The 16,517-nt window shown below is 38.3% G+C and overlaps 1 protein-coding gene across 6 annotated transcripts in view; it reads left to right on the forward strand.

Moving 5' to 3' along the window:
* LOC149074194 (acylphosphatase-2-like) overlaps positions 1 to 16,517 on the forward strand; it is an 86,697-nt gene that overhangs the window by 32,780 nt on the left and 37,400 nt on the right. For all 6 annotated transcript variants that reach the window (XR_016194430.1, XM_089246796.1, XM_089246800.1 and 3 more), the window contains exon 4: positions 4,948 to 5,057. Coding sequence is in view for 5 of the 6 variants with exons in the window: in XM_089246796.1 (XP_089102922.1) it covers positions 4,948 to 5,057 (110 nt within the window). In the remaining variant the exon portion in view is untranslated. The remainder of the gene's footprint in view (positions 1 to 4,947; positions 5,058 to 16,517) is intronic.

The following is a 16,517-nucleotide window of genomic DNA, read 5'->3' on the forward strand; positions in this document are numbered from 1 at the left end:
TGGTGCATCTCGTGTGAGAGCTGGAGTTGAACTGATGTTCTCACACACATGGCCCTTCGGACCCTCCGAAGGGGCATCCGGTCACGTGATCATCTCGTGTTTCAGTACAGAATGTACTGAGATTCTTTCACGTGACCAGAGCGTGCTTGTTAAGAAAGAGAGCCAATGTGCAAAGTATAATAATAATAATACATATAAGAATATATATTGAGGCTCTACATGTTGCAGAAAATGTCTTGAATATGTGCAAACGTTTCTTATTTTTATATTGAGATATTTTGGGGTCGAAAGAATAACAGCAGGGCTCGACACGGGTCACTTTTTCCCCTAAAAGTCACTTTTTAGAAGCTGGTCACTTTTATTATGTATTTTTGGGCCCAGGTCACTTTTTTTAGCGAAAAGAAAGCGCGACCTCCATCTCTCACACTTTTCTGGTAGCTACGTTTCTCTTTTCTAGGAAGATTATGGGTTCAAGGTCACCAAGTGACCTATTTTCTTCCTCTCTTCATACAGCTAAAGCAACATCCCCCTATCAAAGTTGCCAGATTGGCAGTTTTCCTGCCAAATTGGGCTGGTTTGAAAACGGTTCGGCTGGAAATTGTTGTCTTTGGCAGGTGGCGGTTTTCCAAAATTGTGTTCATTGCGAGAATTTCTCCCTATTTTTCTTTCTTTTTCTTTGCTTGTTAACGAAGAAGTTTTTATTTTTCACTTCAGTCCCTCGTCATGTTTTTTTCCTGACAAGGGGGAAGGGGGCATCTCACCCAGCAATGGAAAGTCAGAACATTCAGCCACAATGCCTTTGCCTCGCCTCCCCCAAAACAGTGTGTACACCTCCACTATTTCCAAACAGCTGTAGGTTAGTGTAAATTATCAGAAATTGCTGTTAAACAGCAATATCTGATAATTTGCTTGACCAGCATCAAATTGGAGGTAGGCTAATATCCTCAAATATACATTGCTTTTCAATAGTGCTAGATGAAATTTTGGGTGATCTTGGACATGGCTCAAATTACTTTCTTCTGGCTAATATGAACATCACTGAAAAATTTTCATTAATTTTTTCTGTTCACGAAACCATAAGGGAAGATATTTCGAACAAAAAATTGTAGTAAACTTTATCAAATTATGCACTTACCCCAAACAGTATATGCAGAAATCTACAGCGTATGTCACAGAAAAATCTGGAAGAATTTTAAGAAAAGTGTAAAAACATTATTATGGGGATTTTTATTGCAAAAAGCATTCTCCCAATCAATCGAGGACTTGTTGCAGAACAATGCAAAACATTCTGCTTTGGGGTGCACTTAGGAAAAATATCAACCTCCTTTGAACAAACGTGTAGCAATGAGAAAGAGTGGTACATCAGCAATGACTGACAAAAATATAAATTTTTCTTCAAGACTTAAAGCGAAAGTATAGGAAAATGTAATGAGACATTCTTAAACTGCGATCTTTACATTGGGTCATTTATCAGCAGGTCCTTTGATGGAAAGCGTATTTCGTTCCCTTAAGTTTGTGATGATCGTTTTTAACTTTATTTGCTCCAAAGGCCCCAAGTAGTTCTTATTCCGGCAATTTCTTCAAGACTTGGAGAGTAATTTCCAAGTTTTACTTTATTACACAGAAATTAGTTCGTTGTCTTGACGTAAAGTTTAAATTAAAAAATTACTGTTAAACAAGGTAAAACTGTTCCTAGAAATGAAAGATTAAGATGTTTTATTTCTTAATAAGACACGGGTGTTATATTCAGCATGCTTAATTGATATTTTACAGGACATTTGAATGACTTAAATACCCCACTTCAAGGGAATGATCAGCTAATAACGCATATTTTTCATGCACTGCAAGTTTTAGGTATAAATTGAGTTTTTTTGGAAGCTATTTATAAGAGAATATTCTCAATTATTTTTGATAGATATGCATAATTAGTTTTATGGTTCATTTAATACTCTTCTTTCACTTCTCTTTGATTCTAATTGAACAGTTTTTAATTTTTTTTTTATATTGGACTGAGCATAATACATAAAACATACAATCAAACTAAGAAAACACAAAACAATACTCCACAAAAAGTAACATTATGATGATACAGCCACTCTGTGACCTCAAGGGATTGGTGGTCCTTCCAGTGGGTTAATATAAGTTAAATATTGAAGAGTTAATTGAATTATGTAACAGCCTTGCTTTTATAATTAATTTTTAATTGCTAATTCAATTTTATTCATTACAAAACCTGCATTACACAAAACAAAGAAAATCCAGTAAATAGCAATAATAAATTAATCTTAATTTAAGAAGAAAAGATGCAAGACAAAAACATCTATGTATATGACAGATACATATACAGACACAAGATATCACATTGATTTAAATTAAGATGAGTTTTTTTACTCATAAATAAAATAAGAAATGAATCAAATAATTAGTATTAAAATAACAGAAAAGGTGAGATTTATAGAAATTTTTGAGTGATGGGGTAGTGTTTTTTTTCTTTTAAGAGCTCAATATTGAAATTCAGAAAAAAATATTGAATATTAAAAACAGCTTTCAATATCGTTTATGGAGAGCAAATATTAAGACTTCTTTTTTTAATACAGAAAAAAAAGGAAGTGCAGTCAAGAATGTCAGATAGCAGATTGTTGTAAAATTTTGGAATAAGAAACATGAAATGATTTCTCTTTACTCTTTCATGAATAAGTGGTACAGATAAAATATTGCTAAATCTACTCGATGTTCTTGAAGTATTGAAAAGTAGGTCGAGTTGATTTTTATTTAGAAGCCTAGGCGGAGATAGACATGAAAGGCTGGGGGGGGGGGCATGATAATGATGATGCCAATTCATATACATTAGATCAGTTGGCTCCATCATTGATGCTGAGGGGGGGGGGCAATGTCCCCCCACGTCCCCCTGTATCTCTTCATGTTTAGAAGGATTATTGATCTGTGAAATTTTAGGTAATGAAGCAGTAGTATATTATATCAAATGGCAAAAAGTTTGTATGTGGGAGTGGAATAATCATCGTTAGTAAGTGTTCTAATCTTTTTTTTTGTATATGAATAATGGGATATAAAGTACTTATGTAATTGCTTCCCTGCACAGTCAGGCCATATAATAGATGTTAATTACTAATGGCATAATAAAATGACAATAGGAAAGGTAAATTTACGTATTGCTTAAGATAATAGAATTTGTGTAGCATTTCCATACATCCAGAAAGATAGCTATTGTTTTATTTTGATCTGTCTATATTATCAACAACATAGTTACTAAATTCAAGAAGCGCAATTTCTGTATTTCTATTTGGAAGAAACCTGTGTTGGTTGTTCGAAAGATATTATGGGCATATTTGAATATAGAAATAGACACTCATAATTGTTTCCATAATTTTTGATGCCGTGCAAAGAACCAAAACAGGGCTATAATTGTTCAAGCCATTTTTGTCACCTGCTTTATAGATTGCAGTTATGATGGCATTCTTTTAATGAGTCCATAAAAATTCCATTTCCAAATTATAATAACAAATTTTTGTTATTAATAAGTGGTGGCCCACTTAAGATGTCTAATTTGAAGCAAATGGCCCAAGGTCTAGTTGAGTCTGACATCCTTGATTTAGACCTTTTGAAGCAGTGGTGCACGAACTTTTTGAAGCACAACTCCCTTTTGATAAAAAAAATTTATCAGTGACCCATACATTAAGCTGCCCATATGTACTGATTTTCTGGGACATTCCAATTTTTTGCCAGTAAATGTGCTGTCCCGAGAGCACTTTTCAGAATGCTTGTTTCGATTTTAATTAGGCGATATTGACTTCCAAAGTTGTTCAATTTTTAATATTATATAAATATTTACTCTTTTTTTTTATGTACTTAGTGTCCCTGATGGAAGTTTATGGTTTTTGATTTCCATATACAGGGTGATTAAGAAAGAATCATCCGATTTCAAAACGATTCTACACTTGATATCGACCATTAACAAAAATTGTTCATAAAACGTAGATACATTTCCCCCATATATTCACATATTACTTATCATTCCACTGTTTTTTTAATTTTTATGAAATATACAATTTTGAAATCGGATGGATTCTCCTGTGTCACCCTATTTCCCCTGAAAGTCACCCTACAAATGTACTAACATGATATTGTCCGCGAAATGCCAGAAGCACGATTGTATAAATTTTCTTTTTTTTTATCAGTTGTTTGGGCACTTTTACTATCTAAGTTGTGCCTGAAACAAAAATGTGTATCCTTATTGAAACACGTGTTACAAAACATTTTAGAAAAATAACTTCCATAGAGTAAAGTGGGGGGAGTAAACCTTCAAATGTCATTTCCCACGCTCTTTTTTTGCAAAGACATTGTACATTTGTGATTCTGGCATGACGGAGCCGATATATTGATTATTTTACAAGTAGAATATGATCAAATTACATTGCATAATACATGCTCAGCTGAATAAAGGCATTCTTTATTTAGTTTTGACATATTTTTAAATAAAAATGAACTTATTTGGAAGTTTTTATTTTGGAGAATCTCTTGCAACCCCCCCCCCCCCCCCCCCCAGTTCATTGATGTGACCCATGGTTTGCACACCTCTGCTTTAAAGTCTGGAAACCAAGCTTTAAAATTCTCTAGACACACACCTTCATGCCTTTATAATGAGCCGTCCCAGGGGAGTTTAAATGTTTATTCAGTATTTCCTGGATATTTTCACTTTGGTCTTATTTCTGAGCATTCTCTTGTGATGAATTTTTTCTGCCAGATTAAATGCCATAGCATAATATAGTAAAAGTCTGATATAACGAGTGTAGTATCTAATGAGACTTTTGCTATAATGAAAGAGATTTTCACCTCGCCAGGCAGTCAGCTGTCGTGTCTGTTTTTTGTATAAAACATTATTTTTTTAATATATAAAATGTTCTCTTAATCAGTCTTTCTTTCAATCAGTATACTAAAGCTAAAGCGAAAGAGCTAGGTGTGAGAGGATGGATCATGAACACATCCAGGGGAACAGTTACTGGTGCTGCCCAGGGTCCACCAGAAATCCTGTGTGAATTGTGAGTCACATAAATTTGAATCTTTGTTATTTGATACATCCATTCAAAATGAATGGTCCTAAAAGAAAACATGCCTATAATTAATTTGACATATCAACACCGAATATATAAAAGGCTAACTCTCTCCAAGTTTCATTTAGACTCATTGAAAAACTGGCATATCCTATATGTTCACTAGATGCTGCTAAAACCAGAGTTGCATCAGTTTTGAACAGGGGTGTGGTTTTAACTGGCCTGGTCAATATCAGTTTCCACCACTTCAAGTGGTCAAAACTTAAATTTCACTTTTCCTTTAAAAGTAGTTATATGAGACTGCCTTAATTATCCAAATGACTGAAAAATAAAAATAAAGTATGAATATATATATTTAAATGTAGATTATTTAATTTTATTTAAGTAAATATTTATTGTTAACTTGAATAAAATTGAATTCAAGCCATAAAAATAACAAAATATCAAAGAATAATCAATACAAATCAGGGTTGGCAAGGTTTTGGTCATCATAGTACAAATCAGAGTACCCTATTTTCCAAAACTTTTGTATCTTAAACTGTCCAAAACCCCTTTACTTCATAATGATACATAAAAATATGGCATGTTTTTGAAATATTTATTAGCAGATGAAAATAAATATTGTTAAATTTAAAAAAAAAAAAGTTAAACTAAAAAAAAATTTGTTTAGCCACTTGTTTCGCCCAACTTCTATGGTAAACCACTTAAAATGGTCAAAACTGATATCAATCAGGGTGCTTGAAACAAGTGCTATACATAGCTAAAACCACCCCTGGTCACAATGAATGCAACCCCGTTTTCTAACAAAAAATATTCTGATGCTTGTTAGAAGTAAAAATTGATTTTCATTAAAAATGTAATATAAAAGAAAGTGTTACTACACCAGTTATAAAATACTATTTCAATAATTTTTGCCACGTTGGACAGGCCAAAATTAGTACCCTGACTAAAACAGACTGATCCAAGCTAGTTTTTGTCACGCCCATGCCAGCATAGACTGATCTAGAACAGCTTGAAATACCAGATTGATCAGCTAATCGAGTCGACCACATAACCTCTCAGCTACTTTAACTGTTGTAAATCCTGTGAGCATTCTTTTTCACACTCCCAAATTATTAAAATATACATCACAAGATGTTAGTTTTCACATATGAACACTGAAAGCTTTTTATTCCATATTTTTTTCATTTTTAATAACAGCATTTCAAGGAAATGCAAACTTAGTCTCCACCAGGGGGGGGGGGGCAATTTTTTCCCTACGGGAGGGGTAGACCGGTCTACCATCGTGAAATGAGAAAATGAAAAATCATGAAATAAGAAATGGGTAACAGAAGTCATGAAAAATTCACAATGAGTGTGCATCCGGCATACGACAGACTGGAGGTTAGAGTCCCATTGGAGGCAGAGATGAATTTTCTTTTCAAAACAACATCAGCATCTCTACATATAGTCGGTTTTCTGTATAGCTTTTATTAACAAGTGGAGAGGACATCTTTCTCAACATATATGTTGTTGTCTGGTGGCCCCAATGTCATTTATGAGCAATTAGCTATTGTTGTCACTGTCCATTGCACGGTGCCATTTATTATTATATATATACACTGAAGAGCCAAAAAAACTGGTACACCTGCCTAATATCGTGTAGGGCCCCAGCGAGCATGCAGAAGTGCCGCAACACGACGTGGCATGGACTCTACTAATGTCTGAAATAGTGCTGGAGGTAATTGACACCATGAATCCTGCAGGGCTGTCCATAAATCCGTAGGAGTAAGAGGGGGTGGAGATCTCTTCTGAACAGCACGTTGCAAGGCATCCCAGATATGTTCAATAATGTTCATGTCTGGGGATTTAGGTGGCCAGCGGAAGTGTCTAAAGTCAGAAGAGTGTTCCTGGAGCCACTTTGTAGCAATTCTGGACGTGTGGGGTGTCGCATTGTCCTGCTGAAATTGTCCAAGTCCGTCGGAATGCACAATGGACATGAATGGGTGCAGGTGATCAGGCAGGATGCTTACGTACCTGTCATCTGTCAGAGTCGTATCTAGACGTATCAGGGGTCCAATATCACGCCAACTGCACACACCCCATACCATCAGAGAGCCTCCACCAGCTTGAACAGTCCCCTGTTGACATGTAGGGTCCATGGATTCATGAGGTTGTCTCCATACCCGTACATGTCCATCAGCTCGAAGCAATTGGAACCGAGACTCGTCAGACCAGGCAACGTGTTTCCAGTCCTCAACAGTCCAATGTTGGTGTTGTCGGGCCCAGGCGAGGCGTAAAGCTTTGTGTCGTGCAGTCATCAAGGGTACACAAGTGGGCCTTCGGCTCCGAAAGCCCATATCGATGATGTTTCGTTGAATGGTTCGCACGCTGACACTTGTTGATGGCCCAGCATTGAAATCTGCAGCAATTTGCGGAAGGGTTGAACGTCTGTCACGTTTAATGATTCTCGTCAGTTGTCGTTGGTCCCGTTCTTGCATAATCTTTTTCCGGCCGCAGCGATGTCGTAGATTTAATTTTTTACTGGATTCCCGATATTCGCTGTACACTCATGAAATGGTCGTACGTGAAAATCCAAATTCCATCGCTACCTCGGAGATGCTATGTCCCATCTCTCGTGCGCCGACTATAACACCACGTTCAAACTCACTTTAATCTTGATAACCTGCCATTGTAGCAGCAGTAACCGATCTAACAACTATGCCAGACACTTGTTGTGTTATATAGGCGTTGCAGAAGCAGCGCCGTACTATGATTGGTTCCATATCTCTTTATTTGCATACGCATGCCTGTACCAGCTTTTTAGGCTCTTCAGTTTATATACTCCAGGGATGAAATATTCTGTCTTAATAACTTTGCGGTAGAGTACTCATCCAGCATATGAGAGACCACTGTTTGAGTGCCCCCCCCACTGGAAGCGGGAATGAATTTTTATTTCCAAAAAGAAAATCAGCATCTCTATATATAGCTAATTTTCCATGTATCTTGTATGGTTCATTTTGCCGGATGAGAAAAATTCCCTGAAAAGTCACCTAGTTTTGCTTTTTAGCATGTGGTAGACACTGTCCACCCTATCACTACTCTCCAACTTATTTCTCAATTAACCATGCTTTATAAAATTCTCCATGGCCATCTAAACTTTGATACTTCTGAAATTCTAGCTAAGCCATTCCCAAAAATTTAAACCAATTTTTGCTTTAAAATAAAGCTTCTCTTTCGTCGTACCATAGTTGATTGGAACAATCTTCCTTCTACTATTGTTGATTCTCCCACAATCACTGAATTTTCATACAGTGTTAAACAATATATATATATATATATATAATCTCACATTCAAATGCATTGTTTTTTATTGGCCTCCTTCGCAAAAATATTGTGAAAATAAATAGTATTTAATCACCAAAAACTGCCATTCAGGAGATGGCAGCTGCATGTGTTCAGAGTTGACTTTCACGTTATATTATGTATCAAATGAATTAATTACAACAAGTTGAAGGCATATTTTCTTTTTGTACCATTCACAAGATATGAAAAAAAATTATGATTTTAAAAAATATAAAAATTAGATTAATTTGATTTCAATTGGATTTTTGTAACATAAAAACTATGTGTAACACAAAATTGCTGAGCTTGAATTAATTTAAGGCATTAACATTTTTTTGTAGTGAAAAATTTTTTATTCTTGAGAGAGGGTTATCCTCTTTCGTAAAGTAAATGCGTGGTGGGAATTCAGTGTCGAATATATTGCACACACAGAGGGTTCCTTAATTACTCTGTGTATAATCAAAGGGTCTGGCATATGATAATACTTGCCAACTACTAGTTTCTACAGATTTCTACCATAAAATACAGAATTAAAGTGAATTGTGAAAAACTACAGAAGTCTTCCCCCCCCCCCCAAAAGCAATTGCCTTTGATTGAGGATTTCTTTAGATTCTATTATCCTATCATATAGAAAATGGTGTCGCTCAAAAAGACTGCATAATCGAAGAATAAATATTGAGTTGTATTTGAAGTGAAGCAACCTCGTTGAAAGCCAAAGGCTTATTTTGTTTGGGTGTCGGCACATCCACAAGTTTAATCCCAAGGTGGACCCTTTTAACAAAAACGTTTAAATCACTGACTTTAAAAAAAAAGGCTGTGAGCTTGTGTGTTTAATTTATCAAGTTTCTTCAAAACATTTTTCAAGAATAAGTTTCTACAAAGAAAGCAAAGAGGGATGTAGATGACAATAGAGTAATGATAGTACTCTATTCCAAAAAATCGAAGAACTTTCAGTAATTTTGTGAGAAATATTCATGGCAAAAACATACTCAAAGTTAAACGATAGGCTACTTTCGTAAGAGCTGGGTAAATGCCCTGGTCGAGTTGAACAATACAAGAAAACTGATTTGAATTTTTTTTAAATAGTCACAAGAGAAAAACATTGGGAAGGGAGTGTCAGTACCCCTCCCGTGGGAAAAAAATGGGGGGTCCCCTTCCTGTCAGCAAACATTGCCACTACGGAGAGGCTTGGTGCCAAGGTTGGCATGTATGATAAGGAAAATATGAAATCTTGGATCTCTACAAATGGTTTCATGCATTATTCAAATGTGTAAAATTTCAAAGAATGAATGTTTCACAAAGATATGAATTTGTGTGCCAACATAATTTATGGTACTGCTGTTTAAAAAAAGGATATGACATCACGCTGCTTCTTAAAGTTTGTATGCACTATTTGCAACTTGATAGACAAGTCTCTTGCATCTGGCAGAAATAGAAGAATAAAGGTATGAAGAGAAGCAATAAAGATGTCACACAATGAAAAAATAAACATAGCTTCCCCATACCCTCAGAAGGAGGAGCTGTGGTGAGCCAAGAACAAGATGCTCTTCATAGCCTGAGTAATATCATAAACACAAATTCATCAACTCTTCTGAGTACTGTGTGTGTTTATGATTCTCAAGGAAAAGAAACTTGAGTTAGTGCCATACTCCATAATGGCAGTCAAGTGAACATGATAACATTCTACACCAAAGAACACTCAGGGTTCAAAGAAAAAAAGTTTGTGCTCCCTTTTGTGGCATTGATGACTTGTCAAATACAGTGTGAAAAAAAACTACTGGCATAGTTGCAAACACAGAAATCAAGTTGCGTGGATTAGAGATGAGAAAATTCTAATTCAGAAGAGACAGAAGATGATCGAATTTACCACATTCAGTGTCTAAATTGTTTGGACAAGATAGTCTTGTGATATCTGATATGAATTATCTGGATTCATTGAACGAGTTGAGTGATGAATTCAAAAGAGAATTGGATTTTTTTTATTGTATCCAAAATAAGATTTCATCCCATCATCTCCGCTTGATCTATTTGGCTTAAATTTTCCCTGGAAAGAGTTGAACTTCTATACAATACAATACAAATACAACGCTACAACAGGGAAATTGCCCAACGAGGTGGCTGACTTAAGAACATCATGGATCCCCGAGCCATTTTTTGGAGGCCCTACCTACTACTGCTACACCACACATGCACCCCGCCCACCCCCCAACGAATCGGTACATGCGGGAATGTGCGTGTAGTGAAACCTGACGTGAAGTTTATTGTTTCTCTGTAATGCTTGTTATGTGTAGTGCTGCCATCTGCCACCAGTATTTCAAACTATGAGTGAAGTGTTATGATTGAATGATTTATTGTTGTAGGACTGTTGCTCTCTGTGGCGAGACTTTTTAACGGGGAGATTGGCTCGCATTTGCGCCTTGAAGTTGGGAACCACAGAAAACAAACTTCAGCCGACCACCACTGTGGGGTTCGAACCCGGATCCTCGCATCGCGAGTCCGTCACTATAACCACTCGACCACCACAGCAGCAAAATAAGTGATTGTTTTGTCACTTGTGCGCTACACGAATTTTGCCGCATTTCTTCCATTCTAGTCTAATTCTCTTGACCACTCATTCTTTGAATTCGCTGCCCTGTGCTATAACCCCGCTAGTCCCCTGTAAATAGGACTACTTCACCAAACACCAACTCTGGCCATATCGCTATAGTGCAATTTACTGCCATTAGTGAGATGGGTTGGAAGTGAAGGCGCTGTCTATCGGTGGTCGCCTCGAGTTCGTTAAGGAAAATATCTTATCAATATTCTCCTCCCTTGGGTTCGAACCCGGGACCCTGACAACAACCTTCACGATGGTAGACGAGCATCTTACCACCATGCCACTCGGGCAATTTGTAATTATCTGGAGGTGGGTGGGTTTGAACCCATGTACCCTAAACACTTCCCATCTCTAACTCTGTATCTTACCAACCCACCACTACAGCACAAAGATTGGGTCAGATTCTGACCCATACTTTTTTTAAGCTGGGAAAAATATAGCTTTTAATCAAAGCAAGGATATTTTTCAAAGTATTGAAGAGCAAGTAGATGTATTTCAGTAACAAGGTATTGCTTCAGAATTCTACGCTTGATTATATAGTCTTGGGGACAATTTTCCACTCTTTATCTCAGCAATTCTGTTTTCTCTTGAAGTTGATATGTTAGATCTATCTATCTGAAAGTTCTGGGAAATTGAATATATTGAGTATGGATTAACATTCTGAGAATTTCCTGGGATTTTTTTTTAACAAAGAAGCAGGAAGCGAGACAAAACATAAAAATATAAATTATACAAATACACTGCTGGCCACCCAAATTGCAACACCAAGAAAGACAAGAGATATCGCAACAATATTTATTTTGTAGATAACATGTTGGCCAAGCATCAAATGATTAAATTTATAGACTTCTGTGAAGTGTGGTTCCTGCCAAAATCAGTAGCCAGAGTAGCCGCCATTGTTGAAGATCACCGCTGCCACACGCCTCGGCATTGATTCAAAGAGACTTTGGATGTGTTCTTGGGGTACAGCAGACCAAGCAGCTTCCACACGTTGCCGAAGTTGATCTGGTGTGGCAGCTGGGGATGTAATCTGGGTCAATCGTTGAGCAACCATGGACCACATGTTTTCTATCGGCGAAAGATCCGGAGAGCGAGCTGGCCAGGGAAGCAATTCAATCTGGCGATTGACGAAGAACCTTTGGACAATGCGTGTCACGTGTGGTCGCGCATTATCCTGTTGAAATATGGCTGTGGGCAAGCCCTGAAGGTAAGGAAGGACAACTGGCTCCAACACCTCGGAGATGTAGCGCTGGCTTTTTCAAGTACCGGCAATGCGTACTAGAGGAGTGCGAGAGTGATATCCAATACCGCCCCATCCATAATACCCGGTGCAGGACCAGTGTGGCGGTGCATAACGCAGCTGTTCAGCATCCTCTCTCCACGGTGTCTCCAGACTCGAATCCGACCATCGTGGTGTTGCAGACAGAAGCGTGACTCGTCAGTAAAGACAATTTCATTCCATTGTGCCGTCCACATCCTTCTTTCATCGCACCATTGGCGGCGGAGACGTCTGTGGTTCTGCGTCAAGGGTAGACGAAGCAATGGACGTCTTGCGGACAGACCACTCTGCTGTAAACACCGTCGATTGGTACGCGCAGACACTGGATGATGCGGTACAGACTGAATGTGCTGTGCTATGGTTCGTGATGTGGCTGAGCGATCCGTCACTGCCATACGCACAATACGCCTGTCATCACGTGCTTCCTGCATCCAACGATCACATATCCGCATTACAGTTGTTTGGTTTCGTCCAACACGACTACCGATTTCCCTGAAAGATAATCCACAATCTCGGTAGGCCACTATCCTTCCTCTGTCGAACTCTGATACTTGATCAAAAGATGATCGCTGTTTTCTACGAGGCATAATTGATCGTTTTTTTTGAAAAAACCACAAGAAAAACACAATTGCCGTACTTCAAATCGTCGAAATCTCCAAGCCTTAAATAGCGCTATGAAGTGGCGCCACAGGCGCGCGTGATGTGCGTCTGCGCTGAAATTCTAATCATTTGCATATCTCACCTCCGCTAATGCATGTTGTAAATTTCATATTATTTGCATGCTTCCTTCAGGGTGTTGCATTTACGGTGGCCAGCAGTGTACAATGCTACAACAGGCAAAATGCCCAATGAGATGGCTGAAAAAAAGATACCCATAACAAATATGGATGTCATATATTTTAAAAATACAGCAACCCAATTAAAAATGCAATGACAAACAATATATATACATGATGAAATATTATACGGTGCCCATAAAGAATACTTATGGTTGTCTAATTTTAAGTATAAATAGCTTCTCGATTTTCCACAACACGTTTATCATATTTCTTTTTAAACGTGTCAATTGTGTTAGAATTTAATACCTCCGGAGGGGTAAGCTATTCCATTTATTAACAACCCTATTAGAGAAAAAATTCCCTGCGACAGCATAACCTCGCATTGTCCCATACCAATCGATACTGGTGTCTCCTTGTAAAAGTAGTCGATTAACGGTGTACAGATAATTCATTGTCCATTCTACCCATCCCGTTGAAAATTTTTAACACTTTGAGCATATTTCCCAACACCTGCCTTCATCCAATGTAAACATATTCAAAAAATAAAATATCTCTTCATAACTCAAGCCCTGTGTGCCAATAAGGACATGTGTACCTCTTCTCTGCACCCCTTCAACCAAGTCTGTCTCTCTTTAGGTATGGTCTCCAAAACCTTATAGCATACACCAGTGCAGGACGAATTAAGCCTTGGAAAAGCAAAAGAATGACTTCAGGAGAACGCGAAGAGACCTTTTTGAAAATGAAACTGAGCATTCTATTCGCTTTTTTGACCACCACTGAAAAATGTTCAGAAAACCTAAGCCACTCATCAATGAGAATTCCCAAATCTGTGACCCTAGTTACATCCGGGATAGCGACACCATTTGTAACATCCCTTAATGGGGTTACGTGCCCAGTTCAAATTATCCAGTTAAAAGCAGACAACAAGCAGGAAAACAAACAAGCAAGTTGTTTTGTATCACTTCAAGAGGCTTTATTACATTGTTATTTCACATTAAGTTAGACTCGTTCATTAAAACAAATTTTTTGCATTAAAGTCAATTATTCAAACATCAATTTTAGTTATAAAAAAGCGTGGATCTCACCACAGAAGTCCATGTCCATTTAGCCGGACATCACCTTTCTTCTCGCAGACCAAGAGATGCAGGTGCATTAGATGCGATAGTGATGTAGATCCATTCACGTCCATCAAGTCGCCAGCAACCAGGTTTCAGGTAGCTCTCCCAGCAATCATTGATGAAAATCCACCGGAGTGCAGCCAGTTGAACGTCGAAGATAGCAGAGGTACTGGACGTTTCTGTAGCATTAGACTAGAAGTTTCATCAGGAATCGAACCAATCTAAGTTTGATCTAGTAGAGAGGGCAACCAGTCACATGTTGAACTGCAAGACTCGTTAAGTAGTTATTTAGTTTTCATAAAATCAATATCTTTACCGGACCGCCGGGAACAAGAAAGGTAGTTATTCAAATCACAACATCTTTTGAAGTTTCACTATTGAAGCCGAGAATAACAAGAGTTAGCTACTCAAGTAAGAAGTGAATACTTGAACGAATGAATGCTATTAGTGAGAATGAGAGACGTGTTTTTATACAACTTAAACCGATTTCAAATTAGGACCATTCGTCCACCAGAAACACTCCGTCTCTCAATAACAATTCAATAAGTTACAAAAAACAATTTGCATACAAAACAAGGTCAAAATTTTTAAGTGGCATCGCTAAACGTAATCGGCCGATCACGCCTCTCGCGGGGTGTAATGTGATAGGCCTCCTCGTGGTGCACTCTGGGTAACGCCAAATCTATCACACGTCATTGTCATCGCTTATTTGTGCTCATATCTTTCACGTACAATAGCCCCGATTACATGTTTATTTCTACACATCTTGCAGTACTTGTCTTGCGTCTCGTCTTGTCCTGTTCTCGTCTTTTATGTATTACCCCTCATTGTGGGCCCGCTTAGGTGGGGAAGGGTCCTCCCAGGCGGGGCGTTGCTTCTAGCGTATGCGCTATCTGGGATGCAGTCTACCTGCGTGTTTGACGTGCATGGAGACCCGTAAGGCTGGAGATGGGGATGCTGGCTAGCCTGATACGCTAGCTTTTGCCTCGGATTCAGCTGAAACTGGAGGCTTAGATTAGCCCCGTCCAGGTCAATCGGCTGTGGTTGTCTCGGTGGCTGAAGGGGTTACACTACTGGGCAGGTAGAGGGGCCAGGCCTGCCGGACGTCGTTGAGGTTTGTTGGTGCTGCTTCACGACGATCTTGGATCTTGAACGCGTCTGCTCGCCTGCTTTGGTGGTGTACAGCTCTCACCTAACCTGGCATTGCTACTAACCTTCATTGGTTACGTGTGCGCGTCCCCTCATAGGGCTCCATGGTGGGCATGGTAGGTGAGAGTGGAACAATACCCATTTAAATATGGGAAAAAATCCAAATGCACCAAAACGTCAAAGAACTGCTTCGAACCAAACACATGTCACTGTCACTGCTGCTACAAATTCATCAACTGTCTCATTTTTCTTTCTGCACTCTTCGGATACCGAGAAACAGCTGGCCAAAGTATCACCATTTTTAATAGATAAAGCTCTCTATGGCACAGTAGGTACTTTAAAATCAGTGAAGGCTCTTCGTTCAGGAGACCTACTGATCGAAACTAACACACCTAAACAAGCCGAACTCGTTCAGAAGCTTACATCTCTTGGGGACATTACAATAACAGTGAAAATTCATCCCACGCTGAATTATTCACATGGTTTCATCTCAGATCCTAACTTGATTACCATGAATGAAGAACTAACCCATATGCGGGGCTATGTAAGCTCATGGAACGCATGGTCAGCTATCGCCTTATGCACTACCTTGAGGTTAACAATATTTTATCTAAACATCGAAGCGGCTTCAGACGGTTCAGGTCCACAACATGCAATCTCTTACGCCTTGAGACATCAATAAGACAAGCATTTGTCAAGAGGGAGCATATGATAGCCATATTTTTCGATATAGAAAAGGCCTATGACCGTACTTGGAGACACTGAATTCTTTCCGACCTCTATAATTGCGGCTTGCGGGGCAACTTGCCCATTTTTATTAAGAAATTTCTTGCTCGCCGCATCTTCCGGGTACAGATCGGAAGCACATTATCAACTCCCCAAATTCAAAAACAAGGTGTACCTCAAGGTAGCATTTTAAGTGTTACACTTTTTATTTTGAAACTCAACAGGGTGTTGAACCCAGGGGCGTCGGAAGTATTTTTGACCCGCGGGTGCTCACACTCGCATAACGGGGGGGGGGGGGGTGGGAGATAAGTTTACACAAACTTATATTCCACACGCACACCCCCCCCCCCCTGCTTTCAAGGGTCTCAAAAATTTAAAATGTATTTGTAAAAAATGTATAAATATATATGAAAAAAATTAAAAATACTTTTTATTAAATTTTATAATTTTATTAACTCGTAACAAAAGGCTGGAAAA

The sequence above is a fragment of the Pholcus phalangioides genome, unplaced genomic scaffold (assembly GCF_987345545.1).
Source record: "Pholcus phalangioides strain wild (caught in Gottingen) unplaced genomic scaffold, Ppha-v1.0 ptg000017l_1, whole genome shotgun sequence".
Classification (NCBI taxonomy): domain Eukaryota; kingdom Metazoa; phylum Arthropoda; class Arachnida; order Araneae; family Pholcidae; genus Pholcus; species Pholcus phalangioides.